The 21,374-nt window shown below is 39.6% G+C and overlaps 1 protein-coding gene and 1 long non-coding RNA gene across 5 annotated transcripts in view; one reads left to right on the forward strand and one right to left on the reverse strand.

Annotated features, from left to right (window-relative positions):
- Positions 1-1,984: 1,984 nt before the first annotated feature.
- Positions 1,985-21,374, reverse strand: part of LGI1 (leucine rich glioma inactivated 1) — a 32,820-nt gene continuing 13,430 nt past the window's right edge. For 2 of the 4 annotated variants that reach the window (XM_085229036.1, XM_085229035.1), the window contains exons 2-9: positions 13,747-14,196; positions 13,304-13,375; positions 9,339-9,410; positions 9,164-9,235; positions 5,203-5,274; positions 3,805-3,974; positions 3,241-3,405; positions 1,985-3,154 (exon numbers count right to left, since the gene is read on the reverse strand). In XM_085229036.1, coding sequence (XP_085085162.1) covers positions 2,337-3,154; positions 3,241-3,405; positions 3,805-3,974; positions 5,203-5,274; positions 9,164-9,235; positions 9,339-9,410; positions 13,304-13,375; positions 13,747-13,937 — 1,632 coding nt within the window. In that variant the 5' untranslated portion in view covers positions 13,938-14,196 and the 3' untranslated portion in view covers positions 1,985-2,336. Of the gene's footprint in view, positions 3,155-3,240; positions 3,406-3,804; positions 3,975-5,202; positions 5,275-9,163; positions 9,236-9,338; positions 9,411-9,826; positions 9,964-13,303; positions 13,376-13,737; positions 14,197-21,374 lie in introns of those variants that run through there. The other 2 variants (XM_085229037.1, XM_010714545.4) reach the window with 2 other exon arrangements.
- Positions 10,852-14,352, forward strand: LOC104911976 (uncharacterized). The gene is made up of 2 exons (XR_794322.4): positions 10,852-10,992; positions 14,095-14,352. It is a non-coding gene; the product is annotated as an uncharacterized LOC104911976 (long non-coding RNA).

Genomic DNA, 21,374 nt, shown 5'->3' on the forward strand with positions numbered 1-21,374 from the left:
ATAGGGCTTATATTTGGTTGTCTCTGAAATAAACTCCAGGAACCAACCTTCTCAAGCAGGACTGTGAGGCAACATATAGGGCATAGATTTCAAACGATGTTTGTAAGTGAATGTTAGTAGCAGATTAGCAGGGCTATCTGAATCCACTAAAACTCCACAATATGTCCATAATGTGAAAGATACATATCGCCATTATTTATACAACTGATAAGAGAATATAGAGAGGATAGAGAATGCATGTAGGCAAGTATAATGGGAGAAATCAGAACAAAGTCAGTGCACATAGTTCAATAGGTTATTGAGGAAAAGACCAAAACAAAAGACAAAATGAACACTTCATGGCTTTCTGGTATATTGTAGGTCATCCTTCTGCCATGCAAGGTAGATTGAAGAAGAAACAGACAAGCTGAGTTGGCAGTCACCATTGTGCAGCTAACATTCACAAGTAATAAGAGATTATCAAGATTGATCTGGGGCTGGAAATCACACTCATATGAAAGCTAAGAACTTGAAAACTGTCCAGTGATGCATTATCAGGATGGAGTTTGGAAATGTTATGTGCTAATAAAAAACTTGCTGGTGCTTATGACTGTGCAACATTAAATCTTTCTAGTCACAGATTATATACAGTGAGTGGTTTTAAGTGAAATACTGACCAGAGCATAAGCAGCTATGGATAAAAAGGCACAAAAAATTAGCTTATTAGAGTAGCATTGTTCACATATGATTTTTTCTTTTCTAATAACATTGAATGTAAAAGCTATTCTTTGTCATAGAAGCCCGCTGTTTAGAACTGGCTTCTTACATATTATGTGTCCTTTTTGCCTGCGGCACTGGCAACTGCTCATAGCAGCACCATCAGCAAAGGAAAAGCTACTGAGGCTGAAATAGTCTTTTAGAGTCTTTGTAATTACGGGGAGCCTGCCAGCTCACCAGATCACTTATGTCACCAGCTGACAAGCATAGTAAAAATCTGATTTGCCAATCAATGTCTGTGCGTGCTAGAAATGTTACAAACAAATATACACGGTATTTTAATGTATATTTTAAAGATGGCACTGAAGCATAAGGCTGAATAACTTCAAGTGAAGTGCAAAAGTAGCTAAAATGAATTTGTGTTCTCTTCCTGAGCTGCACCAAATGATCTTCAGCAGCAAGTGCTGATTTCTCACAGGTGATGCGCTGGGTGTATGTAAACAAAAGACTATTTAAACTTTGAGTGTGATGGGTTTTTATGCCCAACTTAGACTCTGCGTAACTTAACACACATAGGCAGATTTCCTGGAGATTCAGATGTTACACTAATGGAGTTTGTTGTGCCACATTCAAAATTCCTGAAACTCCAGGCATACCTCTTACCAAATGACCTCATTTTCCCTCCCCTCCTTCACAATAAAAAGAAATTCAGTGAAGACTAAATAATTGTGATTACAACTGAAAGACTTGACAAGGATACACAGAATTCGTGCAAGCGATGTGTCACAGGTCAGATACAGAAATGATGCTAGCTGCAAAATAAGCTGTGCTTTTAGCTTTCAGCACAGTGATAACCCAAGTCATTCCTGAGATTCATTCTGCGCTGCTTCAGTGTAAGGTGGAGAAAGAAAGACCTTTACATCAGATTTATTCTGTTGATTTCTCTGTAATTTTTTTTCAACAATCTGTTACTTCCAACTATAAACAGTACAAAGCCCCATCTTACAGCCAGATCTATAGAATGGAATCCTACTTTTCTAGGTGGAAGCCAATTTGAACCAGTGAAGCTTCACATAAATACAATGATGTGTCCAGATGACTGTTAGTAGGATTGAAGTTCTATGCTGCATTTGCATCAAAACCTTACACACAATTATACACAAAACTCACCTGATATTCTGTGCATCCTCCATGCAGTACAACTCAGAATTGGGCAATACACCTTCTCCAGTTTATCTTGTGTGTGTATAATATATACACAAATAAAAAGTATCACCTGAAAATAATATTTGGAATGTGAAAGACACAAAATGTAAACATTTTATTTGGCAGTTGTTTCAAACAGGTGAATAAATAAATGGAAAAGTACATCTTAATATTCTTTATAGCAACAGATGCAGTTGCACACATATTTACATACTGTGGATGCAAAGAACAGTTAATTTCTGTTTGTTAAAAAATGCAACTTCCAACATCACTAGACTTGACAATTAAAGATGAAGATACTAGTAATACTTTGTTCTAGCAATCTCAACTTTTAAAGGCATTCATTTGGAAGTAAGATAAGAGAGTCATCATGCATTTAGTTCATTTTGTCCACTTATGGCAGAAAGTCTGATGTAACCTCAGATTTATGAGTGTCATGCGCTTAAGTCAACTCTGACATGTTTATAAATCAATGTAGTTCCCTTAAAACTGGAAGCAAAGAGAAAATCTCGTTTATCGATGGAGACATGTATGAAAGATCTTGGTGCCTGTATATTTAATTCTTGAAACTTCACAAATTTTGCTTTCTCAGCATCCCAATAATAGACTTGAGTGAAAGAATAATCACTTCCGAGAATGGCATATTGATAATTACGTATCTGAAGCGGTTGGAATACCATTGACCCTCGGGATGGCATTCTTTGTAAATCCAGAAATGCTGAACCACCCCATTTCATTACTTTAGAGTCCCCAATAAATCTTGTTAAACAAATGTATACATCCTCTTTCACTTTGAAATGTTTCACCGCATATGCATCTTCCATATCCTGGATATCAAAACGCTTAACAAATTCATTTGTTCCTTTGTTCCACTGATATATTACAGGTCTTTGGGAACTACTTGACAGAATTAAATGCGGTTTGCCGGCTATTTCAAGAAACTCCACATCAGTATCTCTGTACCAGGCATGCAGAGACTGATGGGAATAAAATCCATTCCCATTCCATTTGTAAACAGTGGTGAAACCAGCTTTTGAACTGTCTGCAACAACAAAATACCAGTCTTCAGCAATCCTGAAAGTTTCAATGTCATTGGGTTTTCTGATTTTAAGGATTTCAATATCTTGAATTTTTATGAACTTATTAGCAAAAATATCTCTTTTATATATGTGGGAGCCTCCAAACAGCTGTGCAACAATGACATACAGCTGACTCTCAATAACTATAGGTTTACACACAACAGTTGAAGTACCTATAAAAGAAAAGTAAAAGACAGTGTTAGCATACTTTTTTTTTTTATCAGCTGTTGCAGTGTTATTTGGTGAGGAATGCTCATACCTGTAATGTTGTCATAATTCCTGAACATCACTTCTACATGGTCCCATTCAAGAAAGATGCATTTTCCAGTGAAAGGCTGTGCAACAACCACATGTTCATCATTCATGTATGAGAAAGTATCTACCGATAGAGATTGATATGGCAGGGACTGAAAAACTTCAAATTCTGCAAAAGCGCACAAAACATATGAGAATTACAGAGATAGGTTCCATACTATACTGAAAGAACATTTGCTTAGCAGATAACACTTTATTACAGTATTTAATCACTAGCCCAATTTTTCCTGATGATAAAGGAGGACTATAATCTGTTTTTCAATATTTCCCAATAAAAAGAAGTGCAATTTTGTGCCCTGGTTCTTCATAGCCTTCATTTTAAAGCCTGAATAGAAGCTAGAGTGTACCAAATCCTCAGTGCTTCCTGTGTCGGACTTGCACCTGCAGAGAATTCATAGTGATTTTAGTGAAACTTCCAGCCAGCATGTAGACTTCCTGCAAATGGACCCTAGAATAAAAAAGATACAGCTTTGACTTTACCAAATGTATATAATATGAAGGACATTACCTGTAATAATGCAATCAAATTCTTTTGAGGAGAGGCTATTGATTTTGCGCTTCTTGTATTCTGGTGGGCTTTCACAGTAAATGTCTTCAACAGTTGCATTGGTGCTGCCCAGCCACTCCACTAACCATTTCAGTTTGCAGTCACAATTAAATGCATTGCCTCTAAGATCTCTACAACAAATAAATCATGCATTGGAAATAAATAGTCAGCTGCTGTTTTTCTCCTTGCATGACAACAACAAGCTAGGCTCCTGTTAAATACGTGCTTTTTTGCTTATTCTCAGTTGATGGCTTCCTGGATTAATTTTTCCTGACCTACAGTTAAATCCACATATCAGAACACACACAGATTTAATTCTATTAAGGAGAGCTTAACTTGATAATCAGTAGGAAGTTTTTGTTGATTTCAAGTCTGGAGTTTCACGAAGGCCTACCAAACTGATTGCCCCATGTTTGGGGAAGCTGTTCCTTGGGATCTCCCTTTCTCAATATGAACATTCTAGATAAAACAGAAATTAATGTGCCCTGATGGTCAGCCAGTCAGCATTTGCTATCTCCTTTGGATGTACTCATTTAGGGGTTTAGGAGACACAAGCAAAGGAGTTCAGTCTTTTACAGCTGTCTTCGGTCAGATTTCAGAAAGTATGGACAAGAATGGGCAAGTGCCAGGACTTGACTGTGTCACCAGCTGGCTACAGTCAGTCATGCCAAGCAGTGATGCAGGACACACTGACCATCTCTACAACCTGCTACTGTCACTATGAATCCAGCTTGCCTTGTTTGTGCCAGGAGCAGAATGCATGTTCTGCTCTCCTTATCCCAAATCAGGTGAACCACAATTTGGTATGCTGTGAACAGAACACACTTCAGCAAAGCAACTATAGGGTTTATTTGTTTATCTATATTTTGTATTTTTATTGGTATCTAAGCTGTATGTTTGAACAAATTCGTGTTTTGCTTTTGTTTGCAGTTAAATTTAGTATGAAATGTGGCACTTACTAAGACACTTATGCTTTTGTGATAAAAGACAGCTTTCCCAGAACTTATTTGGACATAGATATATCACTTGCATTAAATCTCTTCCACCCTCTCCTCACATCATGTTCTCTCATGCATCCCTTAGGACATTTCCTTCTTATTCACCATTTTAATGAACATGCAGATCTCTTACACAACTACAAACAGTACCACTTATCTTCATAACTAGTCAAATATTCCAAATTAAAACAACTGATCGATAATACCAGCCAAAAATCGAGCCTACCCATACTGTGTATTCTCTACCCAGTAATAAGATCCCATTACTGGCTATTGGTTTGAATGGTTACTCAGAATGTCCTCTAAAAACATCTCTTTATATTTTTAGTACAATTAATAGATTAATTAATTGCTTTCTTACACATTTGTTAAAGAATCCAAGCCTTTGAATATGTCTTTTGGAAGCGATTGGAGATTATTATTTGCGAGACTCCTGTAAAAGAAGATACTTAAATATCAGTGCTAGCTCATGAAATTAGACATTTTCTGCAAGGATTAATACTGTGCTGCTTGATTATTTGTTTTTGTGTGTTGGGTTTTTTTTTCCCCTTAAGGTAAAGAACTCTACTATTCTCCAGTATTTATTTCTACAAGGTTGCTTTTAAGAATAGCTCTTTTACTTTGTGACTCTTTCTTCCACTAAAACCCCCTGCGTCCTCCTGCTTTCCGACTCTTCAGCAGCCTTATAGCATTCACAGTACTTCACTTAGCAGGGTAACAAGTGCAGTCACCTCTGGTGTTTTGCCAACAACATTCTTTTAAAACAGTTAGTCACGATTGGATCTACTAATGTTTTTCTTAGAAGATACCAATACATAGTGTTCATATTACTGTAACCTCCCACTTTCTTTTCTCTCTTCTGGAAGTTAAACCTTAATGTCAGATTTCATTGTACTGGATTTAGGCTTAGCTCATAATTTTTGGAAAGATGCAGCGATAGACAAGAAATTGCTGATCAACATGAATTTCTTTCCCAGAATAGGTGTATGTAAGTATGTGTGTGTGAGACCAGCAAAAAAAGTGTTAATTCTCAATTTTTAATGTTGGGGAAGTTCCCTTAAATTCAATGAGTATTCTAGCTAGTAAAGCGAGGAGGAAATGCGAGCAGTGTTTAAACAAGGAATGTGTTACATTTCAGATGGAAAAATCTCTGTACGTCCACCAAAGGTCTGTGTTCTCCTGAATGTCACCAAGGGCACACCAGGAAAAGAATAATTCAGTAGTGTACAGCTCACGTTTCTTTTGATTATTTCTCTCATATGAAAAGAAATGAAAATGGAAAGAAATCATTCTAATTTAATATCCCAGTTAGAATGTGTAGCTAGTAACTCTTAGAACCTTTTCTATTTTTAGTCATACATACAAAAATTATTTATTAACTACAATTTCTTTTGCCAGGCAAAGATATTTAGGCACACGTTTGAATTGAAGAACAGGCCTAGACCTACTGGGTCAACTGCCTCATTAAAAACAGTGTTCTTTTCCCAATCAGGATAGTAAATACGGGATGCCATTAGACCCTTTCTAATGGCAGCTCTCAAAGTAGATATGATTGCAACACTTTGGTGTATGGATCATGTGCTTCCCTTATGCTTAAGGTTACACTCAGGAAAAATTCTTTCAAAGTCAGGTAACTCATGTGAATAAAGCTAAATTGACTTGCAAGAAAATGCCCTATACTTTCTTTATGACCTGGATTATATCAAATCAAAAGGGCCAATGCCCTTGGAAATAACAGTGGTTCACCGCTGCCATGGGAATCTGACTAACAGAAAAATTTATACAAGGTTTATGCATTTGCCAATTTTTGGATGAAAACTTTGCATTTTATATTCCACTGTTAAAAAGCATGCTTGTATGTTACGAAACGCTGACGTGTCTAGATGCTGTACCTGATATTTGCTTTATAATAAGAAAATAAGGGTTGAGTCAAACATGAAGTTATGCTTATGGACAGATACTTGCAATTCTGAAAGAAAGGCAATCAAAATGATATGTGGAATATAGAAACATAGAAATTATTTCCTTATCCTAATGGTAAGGTTTTAATGTTGAGTTAGTAAATTAGTCGAAAGACACAACTGTGTTTTCTTTTCCTCAGTCCACCCTAAACAGAAAATGAAATGTGTTGCATAACAAATAGTAGATGGCTCTATTTTACCAAAAAGACATGCTGTAATTATCAAAGATAATTGCATAATAAAAATACAAATGTTTGGATAGCTTACTGTATTGCAAAACTTATATTGTGAAAAGGAAAATTAACAGAATAAACAGAACAAAGTTGGTATTCTTCTCTAACTCCATGGAACTAATTTCTGTGCTAGTTTACTGTGTTTCTTTTTATTATACTTTATGTATCACAAACACTCTCCTGTTTCTTAAATGAGAAATGCCTCAGGATACCAATGATTATTCTTAATATGTAAGTACAATTTCCCCCAAAGGGTGGGGAGTAGGTCCACAAACACATTAAACTATTCACATTCCATTGCTAATTGAGCTGCCCTTGCGATTATTTTCTGCAAAATTCTCATTGTCTTGATGAATAGCTCTCCATGTGCAATAGCAGCACGCTGCACAAATCTGTGTTCCAAAAATATGTGTGCAACCACATGCAAACCACAATGGCTCCTCAAGTGTGGTTCTATCTTTTGCATGTGTTATTCTCTTATGAAACTGTTGGAGTGTCCCCTGAAATCAACATCACAGTCAAGACAAGATGTTACTCTTGGACTGCACGCTCTGTGGAGAAGACACTGCTTTACTCTATGTTGGAAAAGCAATTTTTTCACAGGCAGTAGCAGCTACTAAATAAGTAAATGAATATAATAAATAATGTACTGGTACCATTTGTGAATATAAAGCTATTCATGTGCATAAATATTTCGAAGATAGAGTCCCAGTTATCAGCCACATCCTATTATCTGCCTTTTTAATGATACTACAATTATGCCTGTACCTCTAATTTGGATTCCCATAGGATGTACACAGTCTGCTTATATACCTCTCTTCTCTCCCCTTCCTCAGACCTAGAGCCATTCTGTAAGTAACTTCATACACATGAGCAGTCACAGTTTGAGGCAGCTGTTAATCTTGTCTACGCTGACCAAAAAGGAAATGTTTTATGGTACATTCACTATGTGGTAAAGGGTTTGATGAATTGCAATTAAACCATTATGTTTATGCATTAACTATGTAAGATTGAACCTCTGCTTTCTCCTATGTCTAAATATATAAAAAAAAAAGTTAAATGATCCTCTTTCAAAGCCCTCCTTGAGGTTATTGTGCTAGGGCCAATAGGTCAGAATCCACGCCCCCGCCTGTGACAAGCACCCCAAGATAAATGCTGCAGAATGCAAATGCTCAGAGTTGTGTATAAATCCATGTCAGGCGCACCCTACATGTTTTAGCCTCCTTCTCTTTAAGCATCTTTGTAATGTTTTCTTACAATAAGAACTGTATTTGCAAAAACACAAGTATTGCTTATGCATAAACTTGATGTCAGATAGAAATCAAAAGCCAAAGATGAGCAAAGATCATCTCAATAGATGAGAACATGATGCTTCTACCTCTGTGTTTGCAGCTAAAAGTATTTGTTGCCAGTGTGCCTTTCACCTCCTGAGCACAGCGTGAACTAACCGTCTGTGAGTGCCAGTGCCCAGAGGGCAGGGTCTGCCCACAATGGTGGGGCAGCCCAATGGCAGGCCCTGGTGTTGGTGCCCAAGAACATGACAGACTCCCATCACGGGCTGCTTGGGGTTCAGCAGAGGACAGGGTGCAGCACAGGTTTGTAGGTTTGCTGGTTCTGCTGAAGCCTAAGGGCAGATCCACCGTACAGCTCAGTGGATGGATGGCCATAATACTGCCCTGGATGCAGGCCAGATTGGTGCATGGAAAGAGGCCTGCCGCTGCCCCTCTGGCTCTCACCACCATGGCATCTCAGTGCCAATCACTGCCTTCATGTCCCAAACTGGGCCTTCCTCTCCTACCTCACCTCAGCAGTAACCAGCTGCCTGACCCACCCTGCTCTCCTGTGTCTTCTTGCTCAGCTGGAAAGCCTCAGTGCCTTGAGCAAAGCAGGAAAGGAAGCTGCCATGACAAACACTGTTTGGAGGCTGTTGGAGTCCCAGCCATCTACATAACTAACCATGGTTAGAAGTCTTTGGTGGAAACACAAAGATTAGCATTCTAATTCAATGAACAGTAGTACTGCTTAAATAAATGTGACTAGCTACATATCAAAATGCTATACTAAACAACACAGTGGTTCAGTTACTATATTAAATATACCAAGAAATATATTCAACCACTTTACTTACAGGTGAATTAAAGATTTCAGTCCTCTGAAAGTATTTCTTGAAATTGACTTAATGCTGTTGTTCTCTATGAACCTGTAACGGGTCGTAAAGTCATTCTGGTCAAAGCAGTGCCTGGAATGTGGAAGCCCACCCACTCTATTCAATAATGCCAGGAAAAATTATCTTATCCACTCACAAATATTCTAGATGAGGAAGGCCCATGAAAGCGTCATCACTAATAACATCAAAAGTGTTGGACGTAAACAACCTGTGTGAAGAAATGTAAAACAAATGGCTATTAGGTTATTAGCAGCTTTAGAAAATAGTTCAGCAATCCATAAGATCATTAAGGTTGGGAAAAATTACTAAAATCATTTAGTTCAACTGATCCATAGCAGGCCAAACTTCCACTGATGGTTTGCCTATGTAAGCACTACAGGATCACAAGGCTAAAACACACTGCTGAAACACTGCAGTATTGTCTGGTGCAATGGAAGGACCCAGCAGCTCACCATCTTGCATACTGGCACTATCTGATAAAATTCCACTGACTTCTGTAGGATGTAAATGTGGGTTTAACACGCCAATAAAACAATGGCATTGTACAAGAGCCACTGAGGACAGACTCAGACAACAGTGAAATGTTCAAGTACTATAGATGTCCAAATTGCGTTGAATACTTACTTTGGATGACAATGTGAAGAAAAATCTAGTTTACAAGCCAGACATCAAGTTGAATTTACACAGATGACAGGTAGGAAAAATCCTTAGTTAGGAGTTAAACTTGTGAGCGTGTTTGACCTGAGGGTACTGAGAGTTTCCTGAGAAAAAATGTGAAATTTCTTAGGGTTATTCTAATTCAGTCAGTGTTCAGAACTACTTTTTTAAGGCCACGCAATACTTGATGGAGATCACTCTCAGCAGGTGCATGTATTTTTCATGCATCTAGCAATAAAAATACTGGCAACACATTTAATTTTATGTAATCTTGTAGCCCTTAAGAGTGGACTAGCACTGATTTTTTCCAGCTTTATGATTATCAGTCATGTTTGCATCTGCCCATTTTAATGCAGCTCAGAACTGCCACACCCTTAAAATGGTGAGGCACTGTCAAATAAGATGAACTTTACTTTTCCTCAGTGGAATATTAGTTGCACATCTATATTTTATTAAGTTGGACCCGATGGATGAATAGACTTACACTATGATATCCTTAGGCATTCAGGAATTCAAGATTTTCAAGTATGAATTAATTCACTGAATGAGTTAATCTCTTCCTTTGTAGTCTACATTAGGAATAAATTCCAGTTGGTTTGTTTTTCTCGCTAGGCTACTGCAGACTGCACTTTTTCCACTTTAAATATGTTCCTACATTTTTACAAAAATACAATCAGGAAATTCTTCCTTTTTGTTAGTAACAATGGATTCTTCTCATAGAGAAAATAAGTATTTTTATAAAGTCCATGAACCTGAAGACCAGTTTAGTAAATTCACTATATGAAACTCTGTTTTCTGACATGGTTTCTCTGGATAATATTTATTTTTCTGCATTCTGCCCTGCTTGTATGCTATAAGAATAGGGTAGTATCTCTTTAAATACTTTGGCTGTTGTAAAGATTGCAAGGATCATGGCATAGGTCTAGTAGTTGGTGAGCTCATTTGCCTCCCAGCTTGTACCTCCCCCCAGTGTCTGTATCCCGTCTATCTGATGCACGAAGTGGCTTTTCTCCCACTTTCTGACCTCAAGAACCAGCTCTGCTTGATCACCAAATTACTTCTGAGGTAGGGAGAGAGGCAGCTGCATGATAGCTAAGAACCATACTGCGGGGCAGGAGCTGTGCTGCTGGCAGGTATGAATCCTAACACTATGATTTACCTCCCTTCTCTCCATGTGCTTCTGTGTCATCCATTTATAAGGGCACCTTGTGCACATTGCCTGACAGACACAGCTACAAAGTGCTGGAGAGCAAGGAGATACCCCCTGTTTTTCGGGAACACTTTTGCTGGCACTTCACTTATTTCTGTAGATGCTGCATGTTTTTGTTGCCACACAAAGAGCACAGAACATACCATCTGCACTATTCAGGAAGAAAAGCTCTCCTGATGTGGGACTGCTATGCAGTGTTTAGTACCTTAAGACCATGATTTTTCCAGAGACCACTGCCATTACTATAGTAAGAACAATAGTAAATAATAATAGAAGCAGACATATTCCACACTCAGAAACGTGTGATTGGCATACTGGAGAGACTATTATGTAAAAGTACACGCAGGCTGCTAAATCTTGCCATTGGCTAAATTAAACCTACCAATACAGCTATAATCACACCAAGCTAAAACTTCCTTTAATTAACCATAGTTTTCCATATTCTTACTTGCGTTACTCTATCTTCTGCCAAATATGGAAGTTTTTCCTTCCTTCATAGAAACTGGAGTATTGGCCCCACAGATAGAGCCCTGCTTCTGCCTTCCCAAAGATTGCAAGCAGCTCGGCTCCCACATTAGAGATACACCTGGACAAGCAGTCAGTATTTTTAGAACTGCTAGGTAGCAGAAGTAGTCTGTGGATAGCTTGCACCATTCTAACAGATCACTTGTCAAAGCCCATAAGGAAACAAAAATCACTTTTCTGGGAGTGCAGCTTTTGTTGCAGCATTATTAACAGTGGCTGAGAACATGCATTCCAGTGAAGCCTAAGGCAGATCTTGCAAATTATTTCCACTACCAAAATGCCAAAAGCCATTGTCAGAGACTACAACCCTCGGACATTATAATGACTCAAAACCACCAGAATGTGTCTGTCCTGCTCCACCCTGCCCATCCCCGCCTGCCTGGCAGCAGATTGCTAAGTGTAGGTGGCACATCGTAGCCAGGAGAGACGATGATGATGTCCTACTCCCTCTTCAGACACAAGCTCCACCAGTGCATCTTTTTTTCTTTTCTTTGAAAGGTCCATTGCAAGGGATATGTGAAATTTGTCCCTTTTGTGATCAGTGACCACCTGGGAAAATATTCTCAGGAATAAAGCGCAATGGAAAAGCATTTAGGTTTCCATAGTAACTGCATTTACCTATTTACCCTGTATCCAAAATTGTACAGTACGTCTGCACCTCCTTATCAGCTCCACTTGAGGTAGCAGAGTACAGCTAGGGTCAGGGCTTCAGCTATCAGTGCACCAACACTTTAACGAGACAGCATTAGGGCTCCAATCCATCAACACAACACTTCTGACCCCATCTAGCCTGCATGCCGAGTCAGCCCGGGACAGATGTCTAATTTGGATTTTGATCACATCAAGTTGCCTTTCTCACCAGATTTCTGAGACCAGCCTGGATGTGTTTCAGGCTGGTGGCACATCCACTATAAACAGTTCAGGTTACACCCCCTCTACCTTTGTATAGCTGACAATTATGTAATCATATGCCCACATTTCTAGGAAAGCCTGTGAACCTGTAAAAAACCTATATAGAAATGCAACCAATTTTTAAATGTCCAAAAGCACTCTTTTTCTATGTATCACAGTCTTTGATTTTAACATAACTGCTTTTTTTTTTTTAATTAAAAGAAAATTTTCAATACTTTTGTGCATTTTCAAAATACATGAAATCATAAATAATGGTCAAAAGGAGACACAAGGAAGGCAAAACTCCCACTGAAGTGACTGAACTTCCACAGAAGTCAGTGGCAATTTTACATGGAAAAGGAGTCCAGGACCTGTCCCACGGAACACAAGGGCCTGATCTGGGGGGCTCTGAGCTCACGGGCAATGAAAGTTGCAAATGGGAAGCTCTATATTGTGATCAGGCCCCAGGGCTGCAGGAGAGAAACAGGAAGAACAGTTGTTGTTGCAATGCTCAAATACCTACTGTAATATTAATTAAAGTCCTATACAGATAGCACACATTCTGTCACCAAAAGCACCGGAATTCAATCATTCAAAGTAGCACTGACAACAGATATCCCTGCAAAACACCAAGTACATAGACTTTGAAAAAATTAAACATGCATTATCTTTCACATTACTAAAAAGTCCTGTTTTTTTGTCATCTAATGAACCTTCTTTCCTATTTCCCATCAAAATAATATTGAGAACCTTATTGCATTATTTAAGGATACATATACATTTCATAACAAAAATTGTATCATATAAATATTTCTCACAGAAGCTGCAGAGATGGTGTGAGCAAAAAACTCCCTTCTGGGATTTTAGTAAAAGCAGATCTCACAAAGGATCTGGAAAGAAGAAAAAAACAATCTTATATTAATGAAGTCTCACATATGCATGGTTATAACACCAATCTGGTCATCACAGAGAAATGTATTTATGCAAGTACTGAAAAAATATATATATTTTTAAATAAAAATGTTACAGGTTTCTTTCAGCATAGAAGCAGGTATGAAATGGTATTCGTGCAGAGACACAGACTGACAGACAGATGAAAGAGATGTAAAAAGCAGAATTCAAGAATGCAGCACAATTTTAACACATTAGCTGATGATTCTGAATGCTGGAGGTACTCCCTGCAGCAAGCATCCTTCGGTATGCACACATCCCAGTTCATTTTAAATCATAAATTAAATAACCAAATGCTTACAGCCCTTACAGTGAGATAACATCAGGAGGAACGCTGCGAGGAATAGATCTGGCATTTTCACATAAAGCATTATCTTTGGTACAAGTACACCAGGCAGGACATTTTGGCTTCACTGGTTTCTTCCCTTCAGTCAGCAAAAGCACAGATAAAAGGCATAAGAAATAAGCAATTCTTCTAAAGGGTCTGTTGGCATTTCCCATTCTTTTGATCCGCTCTTGTTCCAGCCAGTTGAAAGAATATCCCAAATCATGAACAGGGGTTCTTTATTCAGCCATTGGATGTCTTTCTATAAGTCCAGGTCAATATTTGTTTCTGCTTTCCCAACCCTTTTCTTTCTGTTTCACTCTGTTTCTGTAGATAGAAACCTGCAGCTGATCTGTGTGTTTCCACTCACTCAGGCAACGTACTGCTGAGAGAAGAGACCTGCGAGGTGCTGTAAGATGGGGAAAATCCAACCGGCTGAAGGAAGGAAAAAAAAAAAAAAAAAAAAAAGAAAGACTTGCATCACCACAAAAACACTGAGCACAACACAGCATTAGATTGCAAAGTGATGTAACTGAGAAATACACTGCTTTCTGTTTTCACAGGGAGGCCCGCTCCCTGTTGCCAAAAATAGTACAGCATTATGTTTTGCTGGTGGGTGGGTGAGTGGGTGTGGGGTGGAGTATGTGTGTGTGCGGGGGGGCATCAGTCATCTCTTACTGGATCCCTACAACCTCGGGAACCTTGAAGAATTATGCTTCGTATATTGTAAGCAACAGAACCAAAGGCAGTATTCCCTGGAAAATGGAATCAAGTGAAACCATAAAAAGCAATTGCTGCAAAAGCTGATAGATTAATTTTTATCCTTAGCCTTGTTGCACATATTTGTACCACTGAAAAGCAAGCTGCCACACATGGAAAATATTACAATGTATGAGAGAATGCCTACAATTGTTATTCTTAAACAAAATATTTTCTCATGCAAAATAGACCCCAACTGTATTTCTAAGGAAAAAAAAAAAAGTTTTTATTTGCTATACGTTTCTGAGCTGGCTAAAGATAGGGAATTGGGCATTGTTCAAAACAGAGAACATTAATTAAAAGTTCAGTTTAAAAGTTTATTTGCTTGTGACCGTTTGATCATTTTAGATGAAAAAAAAAATGTTATTTAAACACTAGCTATGTTATAGCCAAAGTTAAGGAAAGACTTTGTTTGAAAAGTGACAAGATAAGTACAATGAATGCTTACAGTACTGCCTGGATGCTGCAGTTGGAAATAGTGCTAGGTGCAGCAGGAATCCTCTGCAAAATACAGCCCTCGTCCCAGAGACTTTACAGTAAACTATAATAAATATTTTATAGGGAACTTAAGCAGCACCTAAGTGTTATTATATAAAGAATGGTAAGACAAAAGTAATGAATGCCAAATAGCTGGAAATCCAAATGGGATTGTTTTTATTTTTTTCTGATACAGGATTGCTATTAGTCCCTGTCAGACTGATAGCACTGATTGCATTACACAGAACACAAAGCCTATGAGGGTCAGTCTCACGGTGCAGAAATTTTGACACAGCCATGCTCACTATGGCTCCTTCACTGCTCTCTCCTCACCAGCAGACAGATACCTGTAAGCCAGATCTCTTTTTACTACTCATTACTTCTCTGATTCCACGTGGCCACCCAGCTCTGTCCGTTTGCTCCTGCAGGCCATAAAATCACAAGACCAACAGGCCGTGTCTGTCTTCCTCAGGAATTATTCCAGCGAGTCTTTAGCACATAGCCAGACATGGGTGCCCAGCAGAAATTTCAGATGCTATGGGTAGAAAATGGCAAAGGGCCTACAGAACAGCAAGAAACGAGGATGGACACTAGGTAGCACTGAACGCTAATGCCTCCTTGCTGGTGGTGGCTGAAATCTGTCTCCCCACAGTTGAAAGGATGCTCTGGGCCCACAGAATTCACAGCAGGTGGTGGGGCAGCATCCTCTTTGGAACCGGGATCCTCAGAAACATGCAGAAAGCTTTCAGAGGGCCTCCTCCAAAGGCCCCTGCTGGGATATGGCTCCTATGTCTCAGCACTCTCCTCATAGAATCATAGAATCACTAAGGTTGGAAAAGATCACTAAGATCATGTAGTCCAATTATCAACCCACCCACACTATAGCCATTGACCATGGCCCTCAGTTGCAAACCTACTCATTTCTTGAATACTTCCAGGGACAGTGACTCCACTGCCTCCCTGGGCAGCTTATACCACTGCATCACCACTCAGTTTCTGAGAAGAAATTTTTCCTAATATCCATTCAAAATGTCTCCTGGCACAACTTAAGGTCATTAATTATATCACTGTTACATGGGAGAAGAGGCCAACCCCAGCCTTACCACAACCTCTTTTCAGAGATTTGTAGAGAGTGATAAGATCTTCCCTGAGCCTCTTCTCCAGACTGAACTATCCCAGTTCTCTCAGATTCTCTCTTAAGCTTTGTGTACCAGACTCTTCACAGCGTCATTGCCCTTCTCTGGATGCTCCAGGGCCTCAGTGTCTTTCTTGTATTGAGGAATCAAAAAGTGAACACTCTATTCATACCCTCATGCCTGCAGAAGGAAGGGCAGTATACTCCTGCTTCCTCAGCTATATGGAGTTTTTTTGTTTGTTTTTGTAGTTGTTGTTATTGTTTTAAGCTCTATATTAATTGTGTGTTCACAAGAAAATCTCCCATGGCAGCAAGTCTCTCCTGAAAACAGGATTGACTTCAACGAGGAGTGACACAAAGCTACTTTAATGCTGAGCCCTTCCACCTTCCAGAAGAAAATGGTACAGAATTACAGTAACCAAAGCACTAAAATCATTATAAAGCAAATGCTGATACCTTCCCATGGGTATAAAGTTCTTCCTGCTCTGGAAATGATGCAACAGTACTACTGGGAAGGATGCTAGGTTTGTGGTACTTGCCTGAGCCGGGCATCCCATCCTCTCTTCTGAGACGGTCCGTGGTGCAACAGTACAAACTTCAGTGAGGTGGGAATGGGAAACTCTCTAACTTTTTTGCTGAAAGAGGGCTGCTGTTGTTTGCTTTTTTCTTTGCTTCTGGCAAAGCCATCCATTGCCATGGCAATAGTTTGCCATTGATGGCAAAACCCTGTGCTGCATTTTCTTAAGCTCATTCACTGAAGTCCACCATCAATTACTTAGGCATTTCTTTTTAGTTTATACGCCAGCCACATTGTGACCCTCATGAAAACTTCACAGCGGAGCAGTTTTTCCGTAACAAAAGGACATTCTGCGGCAGAGCCGTAACCTGACTCCAATTTCATCTGTGCAGAGAACTGCCTGGAAGTTCACTTTCTGTTCCAAACTACATGCCAAAACAACTGCTTTTTCCTCCCCCAAATTGCAAATATAATGAATATTTCTAACAGCTCTGTCAAAAGAGAGGCATAAATCACATTTTCCAGAGTCCTTTTTAGTTGGGCTGAGTACCTCATTTCTTGCCTGTAGTAGAGTCAGAAAATCATAGAATCATTAAGGTTGGAAAAGTCCAGTAAGATTGCTCAGTCCAACCATTCACCTACCACCAATATTGCCCACTATCTCATGTCTTTAAGTACCTCATCTCCACATTTCTTGAACATATCCAGGGACAGTGACTTCACCACGTCCCTGGGCAGTCTTTTCCAATGCCTGACCACTCATTTGGAGAAGTTGTTTTTCCTAACATCCAGTTCAAAACTCAGTTGGTTGGTGGCTGTCCAGGGCCATACCTGCTTTCTACCACTTCAGCATCAGGCTCACCCCTTATCCCTGTCATCACAGCTTGTGTGACAGTTGATGCGTCCCTATGCCTGCTGCAGGGCCTTCGTGGCTCCTTCAAGTACTGATTCAGAGCCATGCAAGTCAAAATCAATGCATTTTGGACTCAGCCAGGGTCCACTAGGAGGAACAAGGGAGGCCTGGCTTGTTGCTAGGTGTGCTTTGCATGATTTGGCAAAGTTATAACAGAAAAATCTTCACCTTGCAGCGCAACAGAGCTGCTTGCCAGCAGACGTGTTCCTGTATGGGCAGCAATAAGCTTGCATGGCACTGCTGGCTGTTGTTATTCTCTCTGACTCGCCCTTGGTACTGCACTAATACCACACCAACGCTAGGAGCCTGTGTTTTCAAGAGAAGCCATGCCAACACCCAGCTCTCCCAGCGGTGCTTTGCCAACACCAAACCAGGCCATGCTCACTCTGTACTCGCTCTGCAGCTGCTGGGTGGCTCTGTAGCCTGGCAACACGTGCCTGCAGGCTCGGCCCCGGAGCCCCCCGCTCCCTCACCCGCTTCCCCTTTCTCTCCGCTGCTTTATTTTTGCTCAAGCAGGTCTGAGAGGAAGCCTCAAAAACAAAAAGCCATGGAACGAGGCCAGTCTGCTCCTTGGAGACACGGACCTGCTTTTCTTTTGCCTTGTGTGCAGGATCACTTTAATTTTTGTCCTCTTTTTTTTTTTTTTTTTTTTTTTTTAAACCATTCATCTTTGCAGTACGCTGAGTTGATTTTAGTATTTCTTGCACTTTATTAACGTGCTATGTTATTTCTCCTCTTTAATTTTGTCTGGAGCTAAGTAATTCCTAGGGAATCATTATTTTCTACATATTCACGCTATATGGTAGGAATCAAATAGCTTATTTCCTATATATCTTATTATTTATTTCCTACAGATATCCTAATTGTTTAGTATTTTGATAATCCCAATACTGGACAGCAATCAACCAGCTAAGAACAAGTTTGGTGAAGGTAAACAATGCTCAGAATTAAGGATACTTTTGCTAGTTGTCACTGGAGCTGTTCACCACCTACTATTCTTTGATCAAACTTAGCACAACTTCTGTAGCTTGGTTGCCAGTGCAAACATACCCATGTATGGTTATTATTGACTTTCTAGCAACTATTCTTGACTATCTGGTTATGATGCAAACAATTCTATGAGTAAACCTGTTTCCTATAATTTTTGAGGAAAGCAAACACAAAAGGGCAGAATATAGAGCCAAAAATTATTTTTAACATATTTAAATTCTTTATGAGGGATTAACTCTGTTCCACTGACTGTATTCTCATATTCACATTGGCCCAATATGTTTTCATTACCAACATACAGCAAAATTTTAATAAGTTTCCTGTGGTTTCATGCTGACTACTTTTGCCTTTGCAGATACATATATTGTTACAGTTATCCTTTATTTCACCCTATTTTTGGAAAATTTTGATGCCTTTTCCATGCTTTTTATGCGCTGCCTCCACATATGGTGACCTAATCCAAAATCCACTGTCGGTAATGGCAAGAGTTAGTGACCTCCACTATGCTCACTCTGAAGCATGCAATATTTTACTGCAGAGATGCACAAGAGTCAGAATCGCACCCCAATGTTCAAGAGTCTCTCATGAGCAGATTATTGTGCTCACTGTGATATCACTGTAGCTGGAGCAGAAAGATTTTGAGACCAGACTCCTACAGACATCTCATGATTGGAGTCCTTGCTCTCCCAGTGCCATTCCTTTCAATAAACAAAGCAAAATCTTCTGAATTCCAAGCAATTCTGAAAACACCACACTTCCTGGTGGGTTTGGCTCCAAGAGACATTGCCACGAAGAGACCTTCTGCAAGTTAGGTGCAACAAAACTCAACACAACATAGCACAGAATAGCTGGTGAGTTAGTTCGGTGTCGCCTAAAACATTTTATTTGGAAAGTTATTTTAACTTGCTCTTCCTTTTCCTGTCTATACAGGTCTGTATTGAGGATATCCTTCTTTATTAAGCAACAGGAATTTCAGTAAAAGTGGAACAGTCAGGTCAATCCCTGTGTCAAAAGGCTGAGAAAACAGCTACTGTAAGTCCTGCCAACTTGAGGGGAAAGAAAAATGCAGAGGGCAACCTCCTTTCCCTTCCGGGAGGTGGCCAGTTCTCAGTTCACTGCGGAGTTAAGAATGAGCATCTCTGAGGAGAGCCAGGCCTCAGCTCTCCAGCCAAAAAACAAAAGCATATGGTGGTGCAGGATGCCTGCTCTACTGGGCGCATCCTCATCAGTGTGCAGTGGCTCTGCGACTGCTCACTGCTTAGGTGGACCACAATTTGACCGATGGCAAGAAATTTGTCACAAGAGATGTATTGCTATCTGACCCACTGAACCTTAAGAAGAAAACAGATGTGAAATGTATTTCATCCAAACAGAAGCTTGGCAAAATTCATCTATGTTTGTTATGACCACAGACTTTGAACATCTTTATGACCCTTGATGCTTTATTTTCAGTTTTAAGTTTTTAAATAGAGAATATTAGAAACTACCTCAAAAGACAATTAAAGTTAGAGGATTTCTACCCTTTCCAACTTTTGAAAGGCTCACTCAGGGAAAGATCTCGGGAGGCCACTTTGCCCACCCTCCTGGGTAACCAAGAGTATTAAAGGCTAAGCTAGATACCACATGACTTTTAAACCAGTATCACAGAATTGTAGTACACAGTCCATAGTCTTTAAACAGCTGATATTGATGATACTGCTAATGTTAAGTGTGTTTAAATGTTATTCTGGATGACTGCTCACACTGCTCTGACTATCTTCCTGGGTAGGCAAATAACTACCATAACTCAGTACCTTTATTTTATGTAAGTAAGGAAAAAGAACAAAATAAACAAACAGAAAAATCCAGTAACAGTCCCTCAGGTCAGACAGGGACATAACCCCATTATCCACAAGTTGGTCCTTCTCTGTCAGAAAGACCCTACAAACCTTACTGACCCTTTTAAGTTTTTCATGCTTCACTTCCAGTTCTCTCAGTGGCTGTCCAATCCTGGTCCTCTGCGTGGGACTGTACAAACCCCTGGCATTGCTCAGCTCTTCTCCAGCCTTTTATCTCTCAGTACAGTGGGACCAGTTGCTTTCTCAGGATTTGTAAAGGATCAGGAGCTCTGTAACAAAGTAGCATACTTTGCAGCACACAATCCCACAGCACAGAGCCAACTTCCTCTTGAATACTCACTCTCCTCCACTAAAAAAATACCTGCTTCATCTCTATTGTCCATGTTTTGCCTTGAAAATGCTGAATATGTAGAAATGTGCGTGTGGATGGAGGGGGGGGGGGGATAAAAACAGCAAACATATAAGCTCAAGAGCTAGAGAGAGCGCACTTTGAATGTGTGTATCTTGTATTACGTTCACAGTTCACACAGTAGGACCTGAGACCAAACACAACACAGAGAGAAGGATTGAGAAATAAAGCAATAAAAAAAGTACACTGGGTTTTTGCATTCTGCAGAAATCTGAACTTTCTGCACTTAATCTTTAGAAAGAACTTTCAAGAAGATCTGCCGCTAATTTATACCTCAGGAAGTTCAACGCCTCACATGGGCAAGCTTGGAAAGGGAGGCACTTTCCAGCTCGACAAAACGCCTATCCAGTGGGAGGGAACAGGCATGAGGCTCATTGCCTAGCACGTGCCCTGCTGTACGATTGAAGTGCCCTCTACATGAACCTCTCAGAGAGGAAAAGTCATGCTCAAATATGCAAGCTACCATGCCTTCCGTTGATCAGATATCAAAAGCATGATACTACTAATAAAAACTACAGTTAATTTTTAATGGCCTCATGACTTTTTCAAGGAAATGACCTGGTGATATTAAAAAT

The sequence above is a fragment of the Meleagris gallopavo genome, chromosome 8 (assembly GCF_905368555.1).
Source record: "Meleagris gallopavo chromosome 8, MGAL_WU_HG_1.1, whole genome shotgun sequence".
Taxonomy (NCBI): domain Eukaryota; kingdom Metazoa; phylum Chordata; class Aves; order Galliformes; family Phasianidae; genus Meleagris; species Meleagris gallopavo.